Source organism: Scyliorhinus torazame, chromosome 16 (assembly GCF_047496885.1).
Source record: "Scyliorhinus torazame isolate Kashiwa2021f chromosome 16, sScyTor2.1, whole genome shotgun sequence".
NCBI lineage: Eukaryota > Metazoa > Chordata > Chondrichthyes > Carcharhiniformes > Scyliorhinidae > Scyliorhinus > Scyliorhinus torazame.
Window position 1 is genome coordinate 14,559,758 of NC_092722.1, and position 21,140 is coordinate 14,580,897.

General features: G+C 46.5%; 1 protein-coding gene across 2 annotated transcripts in view; it reads left to right on the forward strand.

Moving 5' to 3' along the window:
- Positions 1–21,140, forward strand: part of LOC140392592 (protein polyglycylase TTLL10-like) — a 185,823-nt gene that overhangs the window by 112,176 nt on the left and 52,507 nt on the right. For both annotated transcript variants that reach the window (XM_072477989.1, XM_072477990.1), the window contains 2 exons: positions 1,612–1,730; positions 4,899–5,019. In XM_072477989.1, coding sequence (XP_072334090.1) covers positions 1,612–1,730; positions 4,899–5,019 — 240 coding nt within the window. The remainder of the gene's footprint in view (positions 1–1,611; positions 1,731–4,898; positions 5,020–21,140) is intronic.

Genomic DNA, 21,140 nt, shown 5'->3' on the forward strand with positions numbered 1-21,140 from the left:
GGAACTTGTGAGCACATAAGCTGTCACATTTCCCTCGTCACTTAGAGACTGCACTTCAGAAAGTATTTCAAAGGCTGTAAAGCACCTTGGTGTATGCTGATGACATGAAAAGTGCTACATAGATGAAAATCTATCCTTCAGCAGCTTGCCATTCTATGAGTCGAGTGTTTTATTTTAGTACAGGTTGGTATGACTGAAATTAACGTAATAACTTCCGTGAAGCGAAAGCGTAACTGGTTGATCGCCGTGACGTGATTGGTCCCTGTCAAATGTTGCGAAAAAGATCATTCTCATCTTCCAGAATAATTTCCTCCTTCCCATCTCTCTTTGCTGCTGTTCAAACGATCATTCTACTCACACTGGACATTGCTGCCGCTCAGAAAAGAGAGAGGTATGCACAGGCTAACTGTGCATAAAGCAGTTGCATCTGTGGCATGTGTAAGAAGCGCAATGACATTTAATGTAGAGAACTGTTTCCTGGCTTAGTTTTAAAGAGGTCCAGCCTTACCTAGATTACTGAGGGGGGAAATCGCAGAGGCTCTGACCACAATCTTCCAACTCCTCTTAGATCATGGAGCTGGTGCCGGAGGCTGGGTTGATTGCAAAATGTTGCATACTTCTTTTTTTTAAAGAAAAGCATAAATGTGGAGATGAGAAGACATTCAGCTTAACGTCCGTGATGGGGAAACTTCCGGAGATAATAGGAGGAATTTTCCGTACAACCCACCAGGAGACCAACAGCGGAATCTTCTGGCCCTGCTGTTGTCAACGGAGTTTCCCATTGAATGCACCCCTCACCACCGGGAAACCCCGTGGCGGGGATGAGTCAACAGGACCGGAAGATTCCGCCAGCGTGCACGGCCAGAAATTTCCGGCCAATATTCCAGGTCAAAATCGAAGCAACTTCAATGGTAATTTTCAAAAGGGAATTGGTAAGTGGATGAGGGGCAAAAGCTTTATGAAGTTGTACGGAAAGAGCAGGAATGTGAAACTAATTGAATAACGCTTTCAAATAGCTAACCCAGGCAAAATCGATTGAGTGGCCTCATTTTAACATTCTATAATCGCTGTAGGTTGCCCCCCAAAAAGGTTAATTATGGGCTAAATTTATTTCACCAAAATAGCACCTCACAAAATCAGTCAGGAAATAAGAGACCCAAATTTCTTCCTTTGCCAGCCCTACTTTCTTGTGCCAAGTCACAGGAAGATGCTGCATATATGTTTTAATTACCTTTTTGCCTGATCTGTTTACCTGACAGCAGGTGAGCAAAGACAATCACCAGCATGTAAAACGATTATCTCGAAACTGAATACTAAAATAGTAACCACTAAAAACTTTATGCAAAGTCATGAGCTCATTTGTTAAAGGTCAAGTTGGTGATTCATTTTAGTCTCTAGTTTTTATGCAGGAGGTGAATCAAGTAGTGGAGGAAATATGACCAATGATGTAATACAAAATTTGGTCGCGTCAGTTGAGTGGGGGTGACACTAAGGAGAGCTTGGGGCTGAAGAGGTGGATTGAAGGGCGCTGCAATTTGATCTGTCTTGGTCTGTCTCGAGCCTGATTATAAAAGATATCTGTTTAAGCTTCATTATGTCTTTTTAATACAGCATTAGCAGCTTCTGTGAGAGCAAGGGATGGAAACGAATGTTCAGCAACATTCGAGATGATTACTTACTGAAATGGATTGACGCCAGCACACCTTCCATCCACCAAACCTTTCATGGAGGTAATAGGGCTGTCAGAATGGCCCAGATTGGTTGCTGTCAGAATTATATTGTAGCTAAGTCCTGTAAACCACTTCAGTAATATTATAAGATTGTGCTTTATTCATTTGCAGGGGACAGCAGAACATCACTTTTTCATTTTGCATTCTACTTTGGCCATGTTAAGGTCAAGAGCCAATCATTCCTGCTAATGTTTTATGTTGTGCAGTTGTCCAGCTTTTATTTTTTTATGGTATGTTAGCCTTCATTGCAAAGGGGAAGCCTTGTGAGACACGGTGGGTCGAGTCCCTACCTCGGGGTTCAGAAGCCCCGGGTTCAAACCATAGTTCAGGACTTGATGTCAGGGAAGGTGTATCATAATGCGGCCAAACAAAGGTTGATTGTCAGTCTGTAAATCCTCCTGATGTGCCGATGGTAGGCAGGAAGAGTAGGAGAGTTTTCTGGTCGGCCATCTGCAGAAGGCAACATCAAACCAGTGCAGTACCTTGCCAAGCATAGCCATGGACCAATCCAATGATTGCCCATGGTGACCGGCGCCCTTCAGGGCATGGTACTTGGAGAGAGAGCGTCTTTATTGCAAAGGGGTTGGAGAATAAGGGTAAGGACATTGCTGCAATTTTACAGGGCTTTGGTGTGACCACACATGGAGTACTATGTACAGTTTTGGCCTCCTAATTTAAGGAAGGATATAAGAACATAAGAACTAGGCCCCTTGAGTCTGCTCCGCCATTCAGTGAGATCATGGCTGATCTTTTGTGGACTCAGCTCCACTTTCCGGCCCGAACACCATAACCCTTAATCCCTTTATTCTTCAAAAAACTATCTATCTTTATCTTAAAAACATTTAATGAAGGAGCCTCAACTGCTTCACTGGGCAAGGAATTCCATAGATTCACAACCCTTTGGGTGAAGAAGTTCCTCCTAAACTCAGTCCTAAATCTACTTCCCCTTATTTTGAGGCTATGCCCCCTAGTTCTGCTTTCACCCACCAGTGGAAACAACGTGCCCGCATCTATCCTATCTATTCCCTTCATAATTTTATATGTTTCCATAAGATCCCCTCTCATCCTTCTAAATTCCAACGAGTACAGTCCCAGTCTACTCAACCTCTCCTCGTAATCCAACCCCTTCAACTCTGAGATTAACCTAGTGAATCTCCTCTGCACACCCTCCAGCGCCAGTACGTCCTTTCTCAGGTAAGGAGACCAAAACTGAACAGAATACTCCAGATGTGGCCTCACTAACACTTTATACAATTGCAGCATAACCTCCCTAGTCTTAAACTCCATCCCTCTAGCAATGAAGGACAAAATTCCATTTGCCTCCTTAATCCCCTGTTGCACCTGTAAACCAACATTCTTGCGACTCATGCACGAGCACACCCAGGTCTCTCTACACAGCAGCAGCAGCATATATTTGCCAAACATGGTGCAACAAACGTTCACCAGGTGGATTCCTAAGACAAGAGGAAAGCCCTGTGAGGAGAGATTGAGATTTAATCCTGGAGTTAAAAAGAATGAGAGGTGAAATGTATAATCGAAATGTATAAAATTCGTAAGAGGCTTTGGTAGGATAGAAATGAGAGGGTGTTGCCCCCAGGTGTGAGTCTATAATTAGGGATCAGTCTCAGTATAATGGATCAGTCGTTTTGGACCGAGCTAAGGAGGAATTTCTTCACTCAGAAGGTTGTGAATCTTTGGAATTCTCAACCCTACATATCTGTGGATGCTCAGTCATCGAGATGAGATCATTCGATGTTTGGAGACTAAGCGAATCTTGGACAAAAACTGAACATGATGGAAAATCTCAGCAGGTCTGGCAGCATCTGTGGAGAGAGAAGGGAGGATGAGAGCCAGTCAGCCTATTTCCAGTTCTCTCTAGCTTTGAGTCATCCAGACTCGAAACGTCGGCTCTGTTCCCTCCCCGCAGATGCTGTCAGACCTGCTGAGATTGGGCGGCATTTTCTGTTTTTGTTTCCGATTCCAGCATCCGCAGTAGTTTTCTTTTACCTAAAGGAATCTGGGATATGGGGATAGAATGGGAAAGTGGACTTGAGGTAGAAAATTAGCCGTGATATTGTTGACTGGTGGAACATGCTCAGGGGGCCAAGTGGCCTACTGCCGCTCCTGTTTCTTACGTTCTTTATAATACACCTGAGCAACAAATGCCTGCAAATGGTTGGTCTGTGAGTGATGTTTTTTCATTGAATTGCTGTGTACACCATACAAGGGGACATAAATTTAAGGTGAATGGTGGAATGTCAGTGGTAGGTTCTTTACCCAGAGAGTAGTGGGGGAATGGAATGCACTGTCTGTGGAAGTAGTTGAGTCGGAAACATTAGGGACCTTCAAGCGGCTATTGCATAGGTACATGGATTACAGTAGAATGCTCGGGTGTAAATTGATTTGTTCTTAATCTAGGACAAAAGTTCGGCACAACATCATGGGCCTGTTCTGTGCTGTATTTTTATGTTCTATGTTCATACCAGGTGTTGTTAATATCACCATTGGGTACTTCTAAGTGACAAATAGCACAATGAGATGTAAAATTAAGCCCTCTTGATATCTCTTTTAATATCCATATTGAACAATATTTCACAGGTTCCAGTAAAATCTGCCTCTATATTAACACAAATTACCCCTTCACGGAGGTAAAAATGGTTTCTTGATCAAGGAAGGATATGAGCAGAGGGATGATTTAAAAAGAAACCTTGGTCAAGTTTTGGGGTAATAAGAAGGGTAAGGGTGATGGTTCTAGTACGAAGCAGATGGATTTATGAAGGGAATTCTAACATGAAGCCCAGATGGTTGAAGGAATTTAAACACAAGCTTTGAATTAGAATCTTTAGGGCCATGTACATCAGCAAGAATGGGAGTAATGGGTGAATATGGGCTTGGTGCGAGGCAGGATAAGGACAGCAGAGTTTTTAGCAGCATCTAGTGCATTAACGCCCAGTTTATGAGTTCTCAGTCAGACAAATGTCTGGTTGACCAATAGGTCGTTGGTATTTTGGGCTACTGCTGTGTGTAATTTCTGTAACATTACAGCAGGTAGGTGCAGTAGTAAAGCCAAGGACACCTTAGAGGATTGAAGGGCATTTAGCAATCAAAAACAATGTCGTTGATTAGCTTTACTAATGTTTATGTCTTTGGTTTCTGTCATTCCAAAAGGTAAACAGATGTTAAACCAGATCCCCAACAATAAAGTGCTAACCACCAAGTTTGGCCTCTGTTCTTCACTCAAGGATAATGAGCGTATAATGAATAAATATGGCAGGATCATGTTTTCAAAGTAAGTGTACTTACAGCTTGCAGTTCCTCCAAGTCTTTGGCTTTTGGAGGTTTGATTAAAGCAATATTAATTAGAATGCGTAATTAATTGGGTAATTGAGACTTGCCTATCCTATTTTGGGTGATGTGTACCGAAACAGTAATTGCAAATCATTGGTATTCAGTTTACTTGGCCACCGTTTTGTTAAAGCTCACTACATGATTGAACTACAAATCGGCTGGAGCTATTTCAGTTCCTTGTGCTCTTGGAGCTTGCCTGAGTATGTTGAAATAAAGTATGCAAAACATTCAATACCATTGTTAATGTTAAAATGAGGCTCCTGCCCATTTTCTGCTGTGAACTCACAAGGCTTGGCTTCACCCCAAATGGAAACCTGTCCATGGAGCAAAAGGGTGGAGGTTGCCCATCCTAATGCAGCGTCGCCGATGGCAATAACTCCCCCAGTGTGTTTCAGCTTCCTGGAGTGAGTTGGAAACTGTGCAAGTCATTGCCATAAATGTCGCAACTTTAGGGACATTTTCTGCCTCTTTTATGCAAATGATATTTTTCCAGCTTTTCTTTAACTCAACTTTTTCATATTTCGGCTCAGATCAATTCAGTCCCTCGTCTCCTCCACAATTCCCAGGAAGATGGTTTCAACATCAATTGCTCTCGAGGATGGAATTAGCCTCTTGCCTGTCCATTTCTCTACAAATCCTGCATATCCGTGATAATAGCATGGTAACAAACAATTATCAGCTTAATGGCACACTTGGGAGCGACGAGGAAGATAAGAAGTCTTGCTGAGGATCATATTAAGCAATAATCAGTCAGTGGCAAGTAGCATTTGCACCATGCAAGTGCCAGGCCATGACCATCTCCACCAAGAGGGAATCTAACCATTTTCCTTTGAATGTCAATGGCATTACCATCGTTGAATCTTATTCCATCTACATCCTGGGCGGGTTAGCATTGACCAGAAATTTAAGTGAACCGCCAAATAAATACTGTGGCTGCAAGAGGTCAGAGGTTGGGAATTCTGCAGCGAGTAACTCACATCCTGACTCCCCAAAGCCTGTTCACCATGTGGCACAAGTCAAGAGTGTAATGGAATACTCTCCACTTGCCTGGACGAGAGCAGCTCTAACAAGACTCATGAAGTGTGACAGCATCCAGGACAAAGCAGCTTGATGGATGTGCTATCCACCACCTAAAACTTACTCTTCATCCATCACCAGTGCACAGTGCCATCACTATCTACAAGATAGAACATAGAACATTACAGCACAGAACAGGCCCTTCGGCCCTCGATGTTGTGCCGAGCATTGTCCGAAACCAAGATCAAGCTATCCCACTCCTTGTCATTCTGGTGTGCTCCATGTGCCTATCCAATAACCGCTTGAAAGTTCCTAAAGTGTCCGACTCCACTATCACAGCAGGCAGTCCATTCCACGCCCTAACCACTCTCTGAGTAAAGAACGTACCTCGGACATCCCTCCTATATCTCCCACCCTGAATCTTATACTTATGCCCCCTTGTAACAGCTACATCCACCCGAGGAAATAGTTTCTGAACATCCACTCTATCTATCCCCCTCAACGATGGTAAAGCCTCTATTAAGTCACCTCTCATCCTCCTCCGCTCCAAAGAGAAAAGCCCTAGCTCCCTCAACCTTTCCTCAGAAGACCTATCCTGCAAGCCAGGCAGCATCCTGGTAAATCCCCTTTGCACCCTTTCCAATGCTTCCACATCCTTCCTATAATGAGGTGACCAGAACTGCTCACAATACTCCAAATGTGGTCTCACCAGGGTCATGTATAGTCGCAGCATAACACTGCCCCATGTTAATAAACGCTAACACACTATAGGCCTTCCTAACGGCTCTGTCCACTTGAGTGGCAACCTTCAGAGATCTGTGGACATGAACCCCAAGATCTCTCTGTTCCTCCACATTCCTCAGAGCCCTGCCGTTGACCCTGTAATCCGCATTCAAATGTTTTCCACCAAAATGAATCACCTTGCACTTATCAGGGTTAAACTCCATCTGCCATTTTTTGGCCCAGCTGTGCATCCTATCAATGTCTCTTTGCAGCCTACAACAGCCCTTCACCTCATCCACTACTCCACCAATCTTGGTGTCATCAGCAAATTTACTGACCCACTCTTCAGCCCCCTCCTTCAAGTCATTGATAAAAATCACAAATAGCAGAGGACCCAGCACTGATCCCTGTGGTACACCACTGGTAACTGGTCTCCAGTCTGAAAATTTTCCATCCTCCACCACCCTCTGTCTTCTATGTGATAGCCAGTTACTTACCCAATTGGCCAAATTTCCCTCTATCCCACACCTCCTTACTTTCTTCATGAGCTGACCATGGGGAACCTTATCAAACGCCTTACTAAAATCCATGTATACGATATCAACTGCTCTACCTTCATCTACACACTTACTTACCTCCTCAAAGAATTCAATCAAATTTGTGAGGCGAGACCTACCCTCCACGAATCCGTGTTGACTTTCCCGGATTAAGCTGCATCTTTCCAAATGGTCATAAATCCTATCCTTCAGGACCTTTTCCATTATCTTCCCGACCACTGAAGTAAGACTAACTGGCCTATAATTACAAGAGTCATTCCTATTCCCTTTCTTCAACATTCACCACTCTCCAGTCCTCTGGCACTATCCCCATGGACAGCAAGGACCCAAAGATCAAAGCCAAAGGCTCTGCAATCTCATCCCTTGCCTCCCAAAGAATCCTTGGGTATATCCCATCTGGCCCAGGGGACTTGTCGACCCTCAGGTTTTTCAAAATTGCTAATACATCCTTCCTCAGAACATCTACTTCCTCCAGCCTACCCGCCTGAATCACACTCTCATCCTCAAAAACATGGCCCCTCTCCTTTGTGAACACTGAAGAAAAGTATTCATTCAACGCCTCTCCTATTTCTTCTGACTCCATGCACAAGTTCCCACTACTGTCCTTGACCAGCCCTACCCTCACCCTGGTCATTCTTTCATTTCTCACATAAGAGTAAAAAGCCTTGGGGTTTTCCTTGATCCTACCCGCCAAGGAATTCTCATGCCCCCTCCTAGCTCTCCTAAGCCCTTTTTTCAGCTCATTCCTTGCTACCTTTTAACCCTCAAGCGACCCTACTGAACCTTGTTTTCTCATCCTTACATACTCTTCCTTTTTCCTCTTGACAAGACATTCAACCTCTTTTGTGAACCATGGTTCCCTCACACGGCCATTTACTCCCTGCCTGACAGGGACATGCCTGTCAAGGACACGCAGTATTTGTTCCTTGAACAAGCTCCACTTTTCATTTGTGCCTTTCCTTGACAGTTTCTGTTCCCATCTTATGCTCCCTAATTCTTGCCTAATCGCACTAATTCTTGCCTAATTGCACTGTACTGTAGCAACTTGCCAACGCTCCTCAACAGCATCTTCCAAACCCACGACTTCCGTCACCTAGAAGGACAAGGCAGCAGACACACGGGAACATCACCCCGTGAGAGTTCCCCTCCAAGCCACACATCATCCTGACATGGAAATAATTCGCCGTTCCTTCACTGTGGCTGGGTCATCTCGCTCATGGGTCAGCTGGGGCCAGAGAGCACCGAGAGTAGAGGCCTGGGGGGGGCCCATACGACCCATGGCCCTGGCAGAAGCCCCCCGACCAGCGGCACAACTGTCAGAAAACTATGGGGATGGTGGACATTTTCCGTACCCCCCTCGCCCTCCCTCAGCGCCTGTTTCGCGATGTTTAAAAGCACAAGTGGACCGCGCCGTCAGGAACGTGCCCCAGTGAAGGTGGAGAATACCGGGTCAGGCCTGCTAATGATATGTTTACTTGTGGAGTGGAATGCATTGATGCCACTGTCGAGGCCCCGGAGAATTGTGATATGGTGTGAAACCGGCACCCGCCACGATTTCGGCGTCAAAACCGATTCTCCTCCCAATCGCGTTCCCGATTCCGGCGTCGACCGACAGAGAATCCCGCCCCATGTACGTACTAGTCATGGTGGAGTCCCAAAAAATGGTTTATTTCCAAAAGGAAAGTATTTACAAGTAACAGCCCCCCCAGTGGGGATCACTCTGCACCTTGGCTCCTACGTGGGCCGGCTTTTATGCTACTGAATTAACTAGCCCATTGATGGGCCTCCGCCCCTCAGCAAAGGAGCTCGCCCTCCACGAGGCTTATGGGGAGATTAATCGGGCCTTCCCATGGGTCTCATGGTGGGTTACAACATCCCACAATGCCCCCCCCCACCCCCCCCAAAGTCTGTAAGTTCCTCTGATGAAGTGAGATTAGGTGGATGACCACTCCTTTTTGCCCCTGGTTGCACATCCTGGAGCTCCAGGGCTGGGTCAGCGGGTGCATAGCGTGTCGGGGAATGCCGATTCTGCAATGACTCCCTGGGGGGGGGGGCACCACTCGCGACTGATCCCTGGGCAGCGGTGACCAGCAAGGTGTCCACGAAATAAAGCGTCAAAACAACTTCATCGGCCCTCGGTGGGGATGGGGCAGGTCAGCAGCAGGAGCCTGCTCAGCACGTCCGCGGTTGCAATCTACAAACCTGGGCGATGCTCGAAGGCGTACCCATAGGCTGTTAGCAACAGGGCCCATCGATGAATCCAGGTGGAAGCTAGGGTGGGATAGCCTTGTCTTCTTTTAAAAGCCCTGGCAATGGCTTATGGACTGTCACAATGGCGTATCGATGCCCATACACGTATTGGTGAAATTTCTTCACCATAAATAGGGAGAACAAACCTTCTTTTTTGAAGTGGGTATAATTGCGCTCCACAGCGGGAAGAGTCCTTGCCGCGTATGCTATTGGCCTTACCCTACCTTCAGCCATGTGGGGAGTCACTGCTGCTCAGTTTCTGTAAGGCGAGACATTGCATTTCACCAAGAGCAGCTTGGAGGGGTCGTAATGTATCAATAACAATGTCAGCTGATGTTTCACCGTGGTAAAGGTCTCCTCCTGAGGCACTGTCCACACCCAAACTTGGTGCTTCTTCAGCAAAGCGTGTAGTTCATATTTTCCAGAGTGTGGGACTTGCTTTATCACCTGGATGTTCTCCTCAACCAGGTGTAGTCCATCCTGATCCATGCGATACCCCAAGTATGTCACTTCTTTGGCGTAGAAAACGCACTTTCCCCTCTTGAGGTGGTTGCCTGTCTTGGAAAACCAATGGAGGACTTCCTCCAGGTTGCTCAGGTGCTCCCTTTCTGTCGCTCGAGTGACCAGGGCATTGTCCAAGTAGACCACCACACGCGGTAGCGCTCTCCGGATATTCTCCATAATGCGCTGAGAAATTGCGCAAGCCGATGACACTCCAAACGGTAACCTTGTGTACTCAGAGAGGCCCCTGTGCGTGTTCATGGTTATGTAACACCTGGAATCGCTGTTGTGCACCACCTGGAGATAGGCGTAACTCATGTCAAGCTTGGAAAAGGAATGACCCCCCCCGCTAACTTGCCATATAGGTCATCTACCTGTGGCATTAGGCACCTGACCAGACAGGAGGCCTTGTTTATGGTCAACTTATAATCTCCGCAGAGGGGTACGGTTTTGTCAGGTTTTAGTACCGAGACTACCGGCGTTGCCCAATCAGCAAACTGTATTGCTCGGATGATACCGAGGCCTTTCAGTTGATTTTGTTCGCCCTCGACTTTCCCCAGCACTGCATGGCGGATTGGGCCGACCCGGAATTACTTTGGCTGGGCTTCAGGGTTCACATCTTGGCCATGGCTTTTTACCCAGGCTCTCCTGGAAGACCTCTGGGTACTTCCCCAAGACTTTGTAAAGTCCTCTGGTGCCCATCTGGAATATCTGTTGCCAGTCCAGCCGAAGGCGTTGTAGCTTATGGCGGTCCAGCAGTCTCGGTCCGGGGCCCCTCACTATTATTAATGGCAGCCTAACCGACTGCTGACCATAAATAACTGGGGTCATCGTCGTGCCTGCTGTGGCTAGGGGTTCCCCCATTTGGTTGCTAGCCTTGCCTCAGTGCCCCGCAAACTATTGCACTCCAGTCCTGATTTTCTCAAAGGTCTGTCTGCCTATTACTGAACCTGTGGCCCCCATGTCCAACTCCATCTCTAACGGGTGGCCGTTCACCTGGACGGTAATCCTGATGGTGGTAACTCATGGTGCGGCAATGTAATGCAATTGCTTACACTCCTCGTCATCATGTTATCTGTGGACTGCAACTGGGTCAAGTACCGGAAAGCTGATTTGCTAGAGTTTTTTTCAATTACCTTTCAGGGATTAGGAGGATTTTTAAAAGAGCCTTCTTGGGCACATTCCCTGAGGAGACTGAATAATTGAAGGCATCCTTCAGAGTGCAAATTGGACATGGGTGATTAAATGGAGTGGGTTCAGTGGATCAAGAGGCCTGTTCTCATTTTGTGGATTTGCATGTTTATACTCAATCATTCTCCTTATGATCATCTCGCAATGTGCAAACTGAGCACTCTGAAGTTATCCTAACATTTTTCAGCCAAACCGTCGCTGGTGCTGGCAGTAGATTATGTTGCTTTCTGTTTCAAAGACTAATGACACATTGGGTCACTGGAGAATGTGTCCACTGTGGATGTAAAGGTGTTAACTGCTCTGTAGCTGTGCTTCTAACTTCACCAGAGGTGCCCTTGTTGCATTGTGACCGAACAATGTAAACTGGGTGCTGTGTATTGAAGAGAGACAAAACTAAATGCATTTACATAGCAATTTGAATGACTTTAGGATGTCCCAAATACTTATAGCCAATTAATTACTTTTGAAGTGCATTGCAGTAAATGCGGCATCCAATTTTCGCACAGTTGGGCTCCATAACTTGCAGTGAAATAGTGATCAGATAGATTAATGTCTGCTTTAGCAATGTTGGCTGAGAGGTACCACAGTAAGTCCCTGTATTAAGTTAGTTCACGCAGATATAAGGGGCCGGTATGCAAACTTAGCCTCCCTCGTAAGTGGCTGAATGTAATTGTGCGCAAATCGAGAGAGAAGGTTTTGGCAGTTGTCTTCGCCATGACGAAATCCCATCAACGTTTGTACGGTCGACGGTTCATGATCATCACGGACCACAAACCACTGCTCAGTCTTGTTAAAGAAGGCAAGGCAATTCCGCCCATCACCTCTGCCAGGATCCAACGCTGGGCCCTCCTGCTGGCTAACTACGAGTACTCTTTTGGGCATTGTCCCGGTACCCAGATCGCTAAAGCGGATGCCTTTGCCAACACGCCCTCCTTCTTCTCCCAGGGTGGACAAGGTCATGGCCATACTCGACTTTATGGATTTGTTGCCTGTTACAGCGTATCAAATCCGTGAGTGGGCACAGACTAACCCAGTCCTTTTGAAAGTTCAACACATAGCCCTGTACAGGTGTCAACATAGATGGTTAGCAGGCAAATTACGGACATTCTCAACGAAGATGTCCGAGTTTCGTGTGGAAGATGGAATCCTGCTGTGGGTTAAGCGCGTTGTCGTCTCAGGAAAGGGTCAGGACCTGATCCTCAGGGACCTGCACCATGGGCACCTAGCGGTGTCAAAAGTGAAATACATTTGGTGGCGGGCCTGGGTGCTGAGATAGAGAGAACGGCCCAGCAGTGCGACGTGTGTCACGAGCACCAGAAGAATCTGCCTGCCATGCCCCTTCACCCACGGAATGGTCCGTGGACGCGGTTACGTGCTGACTTTGCTGGCCGGTTTCAAGGCTCGATAGTCTTACTCCTGATGTAAATAGTTAGAAGTCCATAAGATATCGGCGACCACTTCATAGAGACCATTGAAAAATTGCGTTTGTCCTTCAGTACACACAGTACCCAGAGATGTTGGTTATCGCCAATGGACCACTTTTCACAAGTGAAAAGTTCTCCGGATTCCTGGAGGCTAACGGGATGCAGCACATCCGGACAGCCCCATATCACCCGGCTTCAAACGGGCTGGCGGAATGGGCGGTTCAAACTTGGACCAAAGAAGCAGACAAGACTGGCCAGGTTCTTGTTCTGCTACGGGCCCACTCCGCATGTCGCATCTTAATCTGGCTTTCCCTGATATAGGTGGGAAAGTGCACCACAGCCAGGAGCTGCAAGGAACGGTTGCCCCGTTCAACCAAAACCGGCCAGACTCTTTGTACCAGGTGACACAGTCTATATTCAAAACTTTGTAGGTGTCCAGATGACCTCCGGGACAATCGGCCACCACACAGGGCTGGCATCTGATCAAATTTAGGCAAAAAGTTGTGTCATGAGAAAGCACCTCATTACCTCAAGCTTGTTAATTAGTTAATTGGATTGGGCCAGTTTTCAGAGGCTAGAGTCACAGTATAAAGGTGAGCCAGTTTACAGTGCAGACTTTGATTGCTCTGAGTGCTGAATTTGGGTGCATTTGAGTGCTATAGTGAGAGTTTGGTGACTGAGGGAGTTAGGGGAGGAAGGAGCAAGGTGCTCCTTTATTTCATTTCCTCAAAGAGGGAGAAGGGAGCCGGGAGCTTACAGAGTGCAGCTGGCTGGGAGCAGAGTTGGAGGGCGGAGTTCCAGTTGGTCCACAGGGCAGCTACATTCTGTAAGGTCAGAGGGGATGGAGGCTAGGGCAGTTGCATGCTCCTCCTGTAGGATGTGGGTGGTGAGGGATACCACCGGTGTCCCTGCTGACTACACCTGCGGGAAGTGCACCAAATTCCAACCAATGACACGAAGTTTGGGGGAGTTGTAGATAGTGTTGAGGGCTGTTGCAGGTTACAACAGGACATTGACAGGATGCAGAGCTGGGCAGACGGAGTTCAATCTTCATAAATGTGAAGTGATTCATTTTGGAAGGTCAAATTTGAATGCTGAATACATGGTTAAAGGCAGGATTCTTGGAAGTGTGGAGGATCAGAGGGATCTTGGGGTCCACATACATAGATCCCTCAAAGTTGCCACCCAGGTTGATAGGGTTGTTAAGAAGGCATATGGTGTGTTGGGTTTCATTAACAGAGGGATTGAGTTTAAGAGCCGCGAGGTTTTGCTGTAGCTTTATAAAACCCTAGTTAGACCACACTTGAAATATTGTGTCCAGTTCTGGTCGCCTCATTATAGGAAGGATGTGGATGCTTTGGAGAGGGTACAGAGGAGATTTACCAGGATGCTGCCTGGACTGGAGGACATGGTTTATGAAGAAAGGTTCAGGGAGCTAGGGCTTTTCTCACTGGAGTGAAGAAGACAGAGAGGTGACTTGATAGAGGTCTACAAGGTGATGAGAGGCATGGATGGAGTGGATAGCCAGAGACTTTTCCCCAGGGTGGAAATGGCTGTCACGAGGGGACATAATTTCAAGGTGATTGGAGAAAGGTATAGGGGAGATGTCAGACGTAGGTTCTTTACACAGAGAGTGGTGGGTGCGTGGAATGCACTGCCAGCAGAGGTGGTGGAGTCAGAGTCATTAGGGACATTTCAGCGACTCTTAGACAGGCACATGGACAGCAGTAAATTGAAGGGGTGTAGGTTAGGTTGATCTTAGATTGGGATAAATGGTCGGCACAACATCGTGGGCTGAAGGGCCTGTACTGTGCTGTACTGTTCTATGGTCTATGTTCTACGATCACATCCGGTCCAGACGACCAGTTCTATGCAAAATTCCTTGGGGATGGAAAGTTCCAATCCAAACAAATCCGATGCCCGAAGTGGCTAGAGCATTACCCCAAGCGGATCAAGACACCAAAATGAGAGAAATCATAGATACGGATTCTGAAATGGAACCCCAAGCATCAGAAGCATCCGACAGGGAGCAAGCAGTGCAGCAGCTTCAGACAGTGCATCCACTATGACATTCCGAATGGAAGCGACGTTCACCGTCCAGATATACACGGCCAGATCCAGACCAGCAAGTGCAGGAAGCACAGCCAAGGGTGAAGAGAGTCTGGCGCCCTTCTACTCCACAGTCAGCAGAACAGTCTTTGGACTTTGGCGGGGGGAGGGATGCTGTACCCCGCACAAGATCTACAGGGTTGGAGCAATCAGCCTCTTCATGAGTCTCACCGAATACGAGCTCCACCGCTAAGGGGGCGGGGAGCCCGAGGACATTCATGATTGAGATCTGTGTAAAGCTGGCCAAGTATGGAACCAACAGAGCAGGATCTCATGTGTGTTGTAAATATAATTGCTTATCAATAAACCAAGCTTTCTTTTGGCCATCTTGGTTCGGACCCGTTTGTGGCCTACAAAAGGCAATCAGTGGGAGAGGCAGTGAGTAGAAGTAAGTAGAAAGAGTTATCTTATTTCTTTTATATATATATATATATATACATTTAGTTTGTATTAAAAGGTGGTTAATTCACTAGGCGTAATACTTTGATGTTTTTTTTCGATGAGAAATGTTCTACAGAACCCAACTACAGCTTTTACGTGGTTACAATGGGAAAAGCTGGTTCACTTAATGTTGCACTTTTCAGGAATGAAGCTGCAGCGTTTCGGGAGGATAGCAGGGAGAACTCTCCTGTTCTTCTTTGAAGTAGGAAGGATCTTTCATAGCCACTTGAGAAGGCCGACAGGGCCTCAATTTAATATCCCATTGGAAAGTCTGCACCTTAGATAGTTCAGTGCACTGTCAGTCCCGCACTGGACTCTCTTCCCAGATATTGTGCTCAAGGTTCTAGAGTGGGTCTTGAAGCCACAACCTTTTGACACAGCGGCGAAGTACTACCATCTGAGCCCAGGTAGGGAGCTAGGTGAGAGAAGAGTGGTTGCAAATCGTGAGACAGAACAAAGTAAATTGGCTACTTTTCTCTTCTCTGAATAAAAATACATTTATTTGAGACTAAACGGAAGTTTTTCTCTTCCTAGCCTTAAGAATAAACTAGATCTTGAATGAGATCTATGCGAAGCAAAAAAGGCCTTGTACTGAGTGGTCCGGGGATGGAATGCACTGCCTTGAGGTTTGCTGGAGGCAGCTTTCAGGCGGGCATTAGGTGAAGAAAGGTGGCAAAGCAAATTGTGAGGGCTACTGAGGAATCTCCCGACTCACCATCACCGGGAAGATTATCCCCGGAACTTTGCGAGCTGCCTTCTCCCAGTCTCTGAAGAAATCTTTCCGGAAAGCTGGTGTGGCATCCGACCAAACTGTGGAACAATGGACATGATTTTCACCACTCAACAACTCCCAAGAGAAATGCCAGGAGCAACATCAAACACTCCACGTGGCCTTCATCCTTCATTCATCTGACCAAGGTTTTTGACTCAGTCAATCAGGAAGTAGTCTGGACGACCATGTCAAAGGCTGGCTAACCAGAGAAATTGCATGGAATCCCTACAGTGCAGAGGACATCATTTGACCCATCAAGTCTACACTGACCTTCCAAAAGAGCACTCCACCTAGGCCCACTCTCCCGCCCTATTCCCCGTACATTGTCATGGGCAATCTACCTAGTCCGCACACCTTTGGACATTAAGGGGCAATTTAGCATGGCCATTGCACCTAACCTGAACATCTTTCGACTGTGGGAAGAAACCGGAGCACCCGGAGGAAATGAAATGAAAATCGCTTATTGTCACAAGTCGGCTTCAAATGAAGTTACTGTGAAAAGCCCCTAGTCGCCACATTCCGGCGCCTGTTCGGGGAAACCCACGCGCTCCCTGGTGCTGTGAGGCAGAAGGGCTGATTGGAGAGGCACAATTCTTCGAGGACACTCGAAGGCAAGGGGAGGCTTGGAAAAGGAGGGAATCAAAAGTTATGGGGGGGGGTAAGGCTGGTTTCTGAAGAGGTGCAGGTAGGTCTCACAGTCGCTGGCGAGTTTCCAGTCCTGGTATCATGTCGTGTTGGGTGTTCCGATACACAAACAAACCAACACGGTTGTAGATGGTACAACTCTGTTTTATTATTCTGTACAATAATAACTATTAACTTCTGGCTGAGGTTCGTGCTTCACCAGTTAACCTGTGGACCCAGCCCTAGCACTATCTTAGTGAGGCACTCAGCACATGGTGTATGTCTGAGTGGCACGCTGTGAGCTCTGTACTCTGAGCTATCTCCTGGTAGAATGAGCGGGAACTGTGGTGTTCCCTGTTTTATAGTGCGTGTGCTCTCACTGGTGATTGGCTGCGATGTTGTGTGTGTGTTGGTTGGTCCAACTACCTGTCCATCAGTGTGTGTGTGATTGCACCATGATATGTTAATGTGGATATCATGACAAGGCGGAAAAGTGGAGTTGAGAATTATCACGTCAGATCAATCATGACCTAATTGAATGGGGTAGCAGACTCGATGGGCCAGATGGCCTACTTCTGCTCCTACATCTTATGGTCCAACTGTGGCAAGCTGCTGCAGTACATCCTTTAGATTGTACCTGTGGCAGCACCAAGCGAGTTCATGGTGAAGGGGCTCGATGTTGAGTCAAGTGGCAGGGGTACTCACTGAGCCAGTTGCTCAGCCTGAGTGTTGTCGGGCTTAGTTGAATCTGCCAGTAGATTTTCTTCATTGCTCTGCTGAATTCATCAGTTCTGTAGCCGCAGAGCAGATTTCTAAAATCATCACCAAGGTGAAGAAAAAATCTGATGGAAAATGCAGCATTCACCAATTTGAATACAGACGACAACATCAAAAGGACAGGTCTGAATTCCTCCTGAAACAATGGGGGTAATTTTGACGTTGGGCCTTGGTGGGAATGGCCGATCTTATATCAGCTGACTGTTATACATCTTTCCCTATTTTCATAACAGAAATGGCCATCAGAAGATGTCACATCATCGGCCAAAGTCAATGTCACCCTCTATATGTGTGAGAGCTGATTGTATAGCATTGAACTTATAATACTCAACTCAATCACAACGCTTTACAATCAGAATTTTTTTTAAATGCCCAAAAAGAAAGAACACAAAGGAATTAAAATCAACTTTTGACTTTACCTATTTGAATATCAGGCGGTGGCTGTGCTGGTGGTAAGTCTCCCTCTATAGGTTAAGATGGGAATCTACAGGGACAACTTTCTCACTCAGACTTGGCACTGCAAGGGCAACACATTGAACTGGGGGGTGGGGGGGTGGGGGGCAGTTGCAGAGTGCCCATTCAGGGCACCCTTTGCTTTGTACATTCACAGAATGGACAGGCATCTCGATGATGGATCCCACATTTACATACCTGTTTCAGCTAAGATTCGGTGCTGTACAATCCTGGGCCTCAGAAATAATTTGCATAGATTAAATCAAAATATGAAAAAGCAGCTTAAAACAAGGCAAAACGACCCTAACAACCATTGGTATCTCTAAACGCCAAGCTTTTCATGAATCAGAACTTATAATGATTTGCAGGAATCTTTTAATGATCTTTTAGCTTTAAAAAAATTAAAATCATTAAGTTCTGATTTCATCGCTCCAGAGAACAGGACAATGTAGTTGCTTAAATATATTCCATTTTAATTTTCTTTCATCTCCTGAAGGAGTAGTCCCACAGCGCCTCATTTGACAGATCATTCTGTGCATATAAGATGCATACAACGAGGGCTGATTTTACAACCCACTGAATCCCCCAAACAGTATTCCGTGTGCCAAGGCCCATTATTTAGGAACATACTAAAATCAATAGGCCAGTAGACCTTCAAACCTCTTCCCACCATTGAATAATTCCTACTTGTGCACCATACCTCTTAATGCCTAAGGTTAACAGAAACTTATCAATCTCAGAGTTGGAGCCAACAATTCACCCAGCATCAACTGCAAGGGTATGATACTTTGACCATCCCCTGCATACATGAGTGTGTTTCCGACTTCACTCTTGACTTCACAAAGCTAGGCTCTAACGTTTACACTGTTTAGGTTCCATAGTTTTTGATTGTTATTAAACATTGGTTAGGCCGCAGATGGAATATTGTGTGCGGTTCTGGTCGACACACCATCGGAAGGATGTGATTGCACCGTAGAGGCTGCAGAGGAGATTCACCAGGATGTTGCCTGGGGTGGAAGGTTCCAGCCATGAGGAGAGACTGGATAGGCTGGCTTTGTTTTTCCAGAAGCAGGGGAGGCCGGGGGGGGGGGGGGGGGGGGGGGGGCATGGACAGAGTGGATAGTCAGATGTTCTTTCCGAGGGTAGGAGAGTCAAGTACTAAGGGACATAGGTTTAAAGTGCATGGGGCAAAGTTTAAAACAGATATGCGAGGCAGGTTTTTTACACAGATGGTGGTAAATAAATGGAACGTGCTGCCTGGGGAGGTGGTGGGAGCAGGTACGATAGTTTCATTTAAGGGGCATCTAGACAAATATATGAATAGGGTGGGAATGGAAGGATACGGACTCCATAAGTGCATACGGTTATAGTTTAGGCAGGCTTGGAGGGCCGAAGGGCCTGTTCATGTGCTGTTTTGTTCTTTGTTCTTTCTTCTAAATGGGATTAGCTTAGATTGGTATTTGATGGTCAACATAGACGTGGTGGGCTGAAGGGCCTGTTTCTGTGCTGTATTACTATATGACTCTATGGAATACAGCCCTAATTTGTGCATACTCTCTTCATAAATTTAAGAATTAGAGCCCCCTTATCATCCTAACTACGCAAGGTTGTACTCCCTCAAGGGCAGAAACCTTTTCTATGTCAAGTGCATTGCTAATTGGGCACCTTTAACTATTTGAGGATACAGTCTTTCCCTTTGATGTTTAGATTGATAGCAGCAGATGCTTCCACAGGTGTAGATTTGTGAAGTCAAGGGCGGCATGGGGGCACAGTCGTTAGCACTGCTGCCTCACAGCGCCAGGGACCCGGGTTCAATTACGGCTTTGGGTGACTGTCTGTGCGGAGTTTGCATGTTCTCCCCGTATCCGCGTGGGTTTCCTCCGGGTGCTCCGATTTCCTTCCACAGTCCAAAGATGTGCGGGTTAGGTGGATTGGCCATGCTAAATTGCCCCTTAGTGGCCAGGGATATGTAGGTTAGGCTAAGGGGTTATAGGGATTGTGGAGTACTATTTCAGAGGGTGGGTGCAGACTCAATGGGCCAAATGACTTCCTTCTGCACTGTTGGGATTCTGTGTATGTACCATCTTGATATTGTAACATCCCAGCCGGCCTTGGATAACAAATAGGTGGGTCGATGTGAGCTGTAAAATGGGGGCACTCGTTTTTTAATGTTTCCATTCTGTGTGAGACAGTCTGCTACCTATTGAGTTCTGCAGCTCCCTGTTGCCTTGAGTGGGTTGCTAAATGCTCCAGTTTTCCTGTTGCTGCGCTTTTTGCCTCTGGCCAAATGAATAGTGAATCAGCGAGCGCCGGTGTTTTGTGCCCTAGTCTGTCTATTCCAACCTTGGCTCAGCTGCTGTTTTGCCTAGATCTGAAGAACTGTTTTTGAAGCATCAGTCCCCAGTCAGCCGCTGCAACCTGTTTCTGAAGGTGACAACATCGAAGATTCCGGGAATGGCAGGAGAACTTATGTAGAATTGTAAACGCCACTTAATTGTGTGTGCTTAGTTTTGTGTATCCCCATCAGATATATATGCGTCAGTGCACCCTGTCATGGAGATGTAGGTTAGTCTGTGACAGTGATTATGACAGTTCTCAATCTCAGATGGGACAGAACTAAAATTGATCTTGGCTACCACAGGCTGGAAAGGAATAATAATTATCTAGGGTATCTACGAACCTATCCAGTTACAAGATCTGTATGCATTTTTGAGGAAGAGAGAACTCTGTGATAAAGACCAATGACAAAATCAGGTCACTTATTTGATTTGATTTGATTTATTGTCACATGTACCGAAGTACAGTGAAAAGTATTTTTCTGCGGCCAAGGGGACGTACACAGTACGTACATAGTAGACAAAAAAGGAATAATCGACAGAGTACGTTGACAAATGGTACATCGACAAACAGTGATTGGTTACAGTGCGGATCAAGGGGCCAAACAAAGCAAATACATGAGCAAGAGCAGCATAGGGAATCGTGACTAGTGTTCTTACAGGGAACAGATCAGTCCAAGGGGGAGTCGTTGAGGAGTATAGTAGCTGTGGGGAAGAAGCTGTCTGTTCCTGTGTCTGGATGTGCAGGTCTTCAGACTTCTGCCTGATGAAAGGGTCTGGAAGATGGCAATGTCTGGGTGGGAGGGGTCTCTGACAATGCTGTCTGCCTTCCTGAGGCAGCGGGAGGTGTAGACAGAATCAATGTGAGGGTGGCAAGCTTGTGTGAT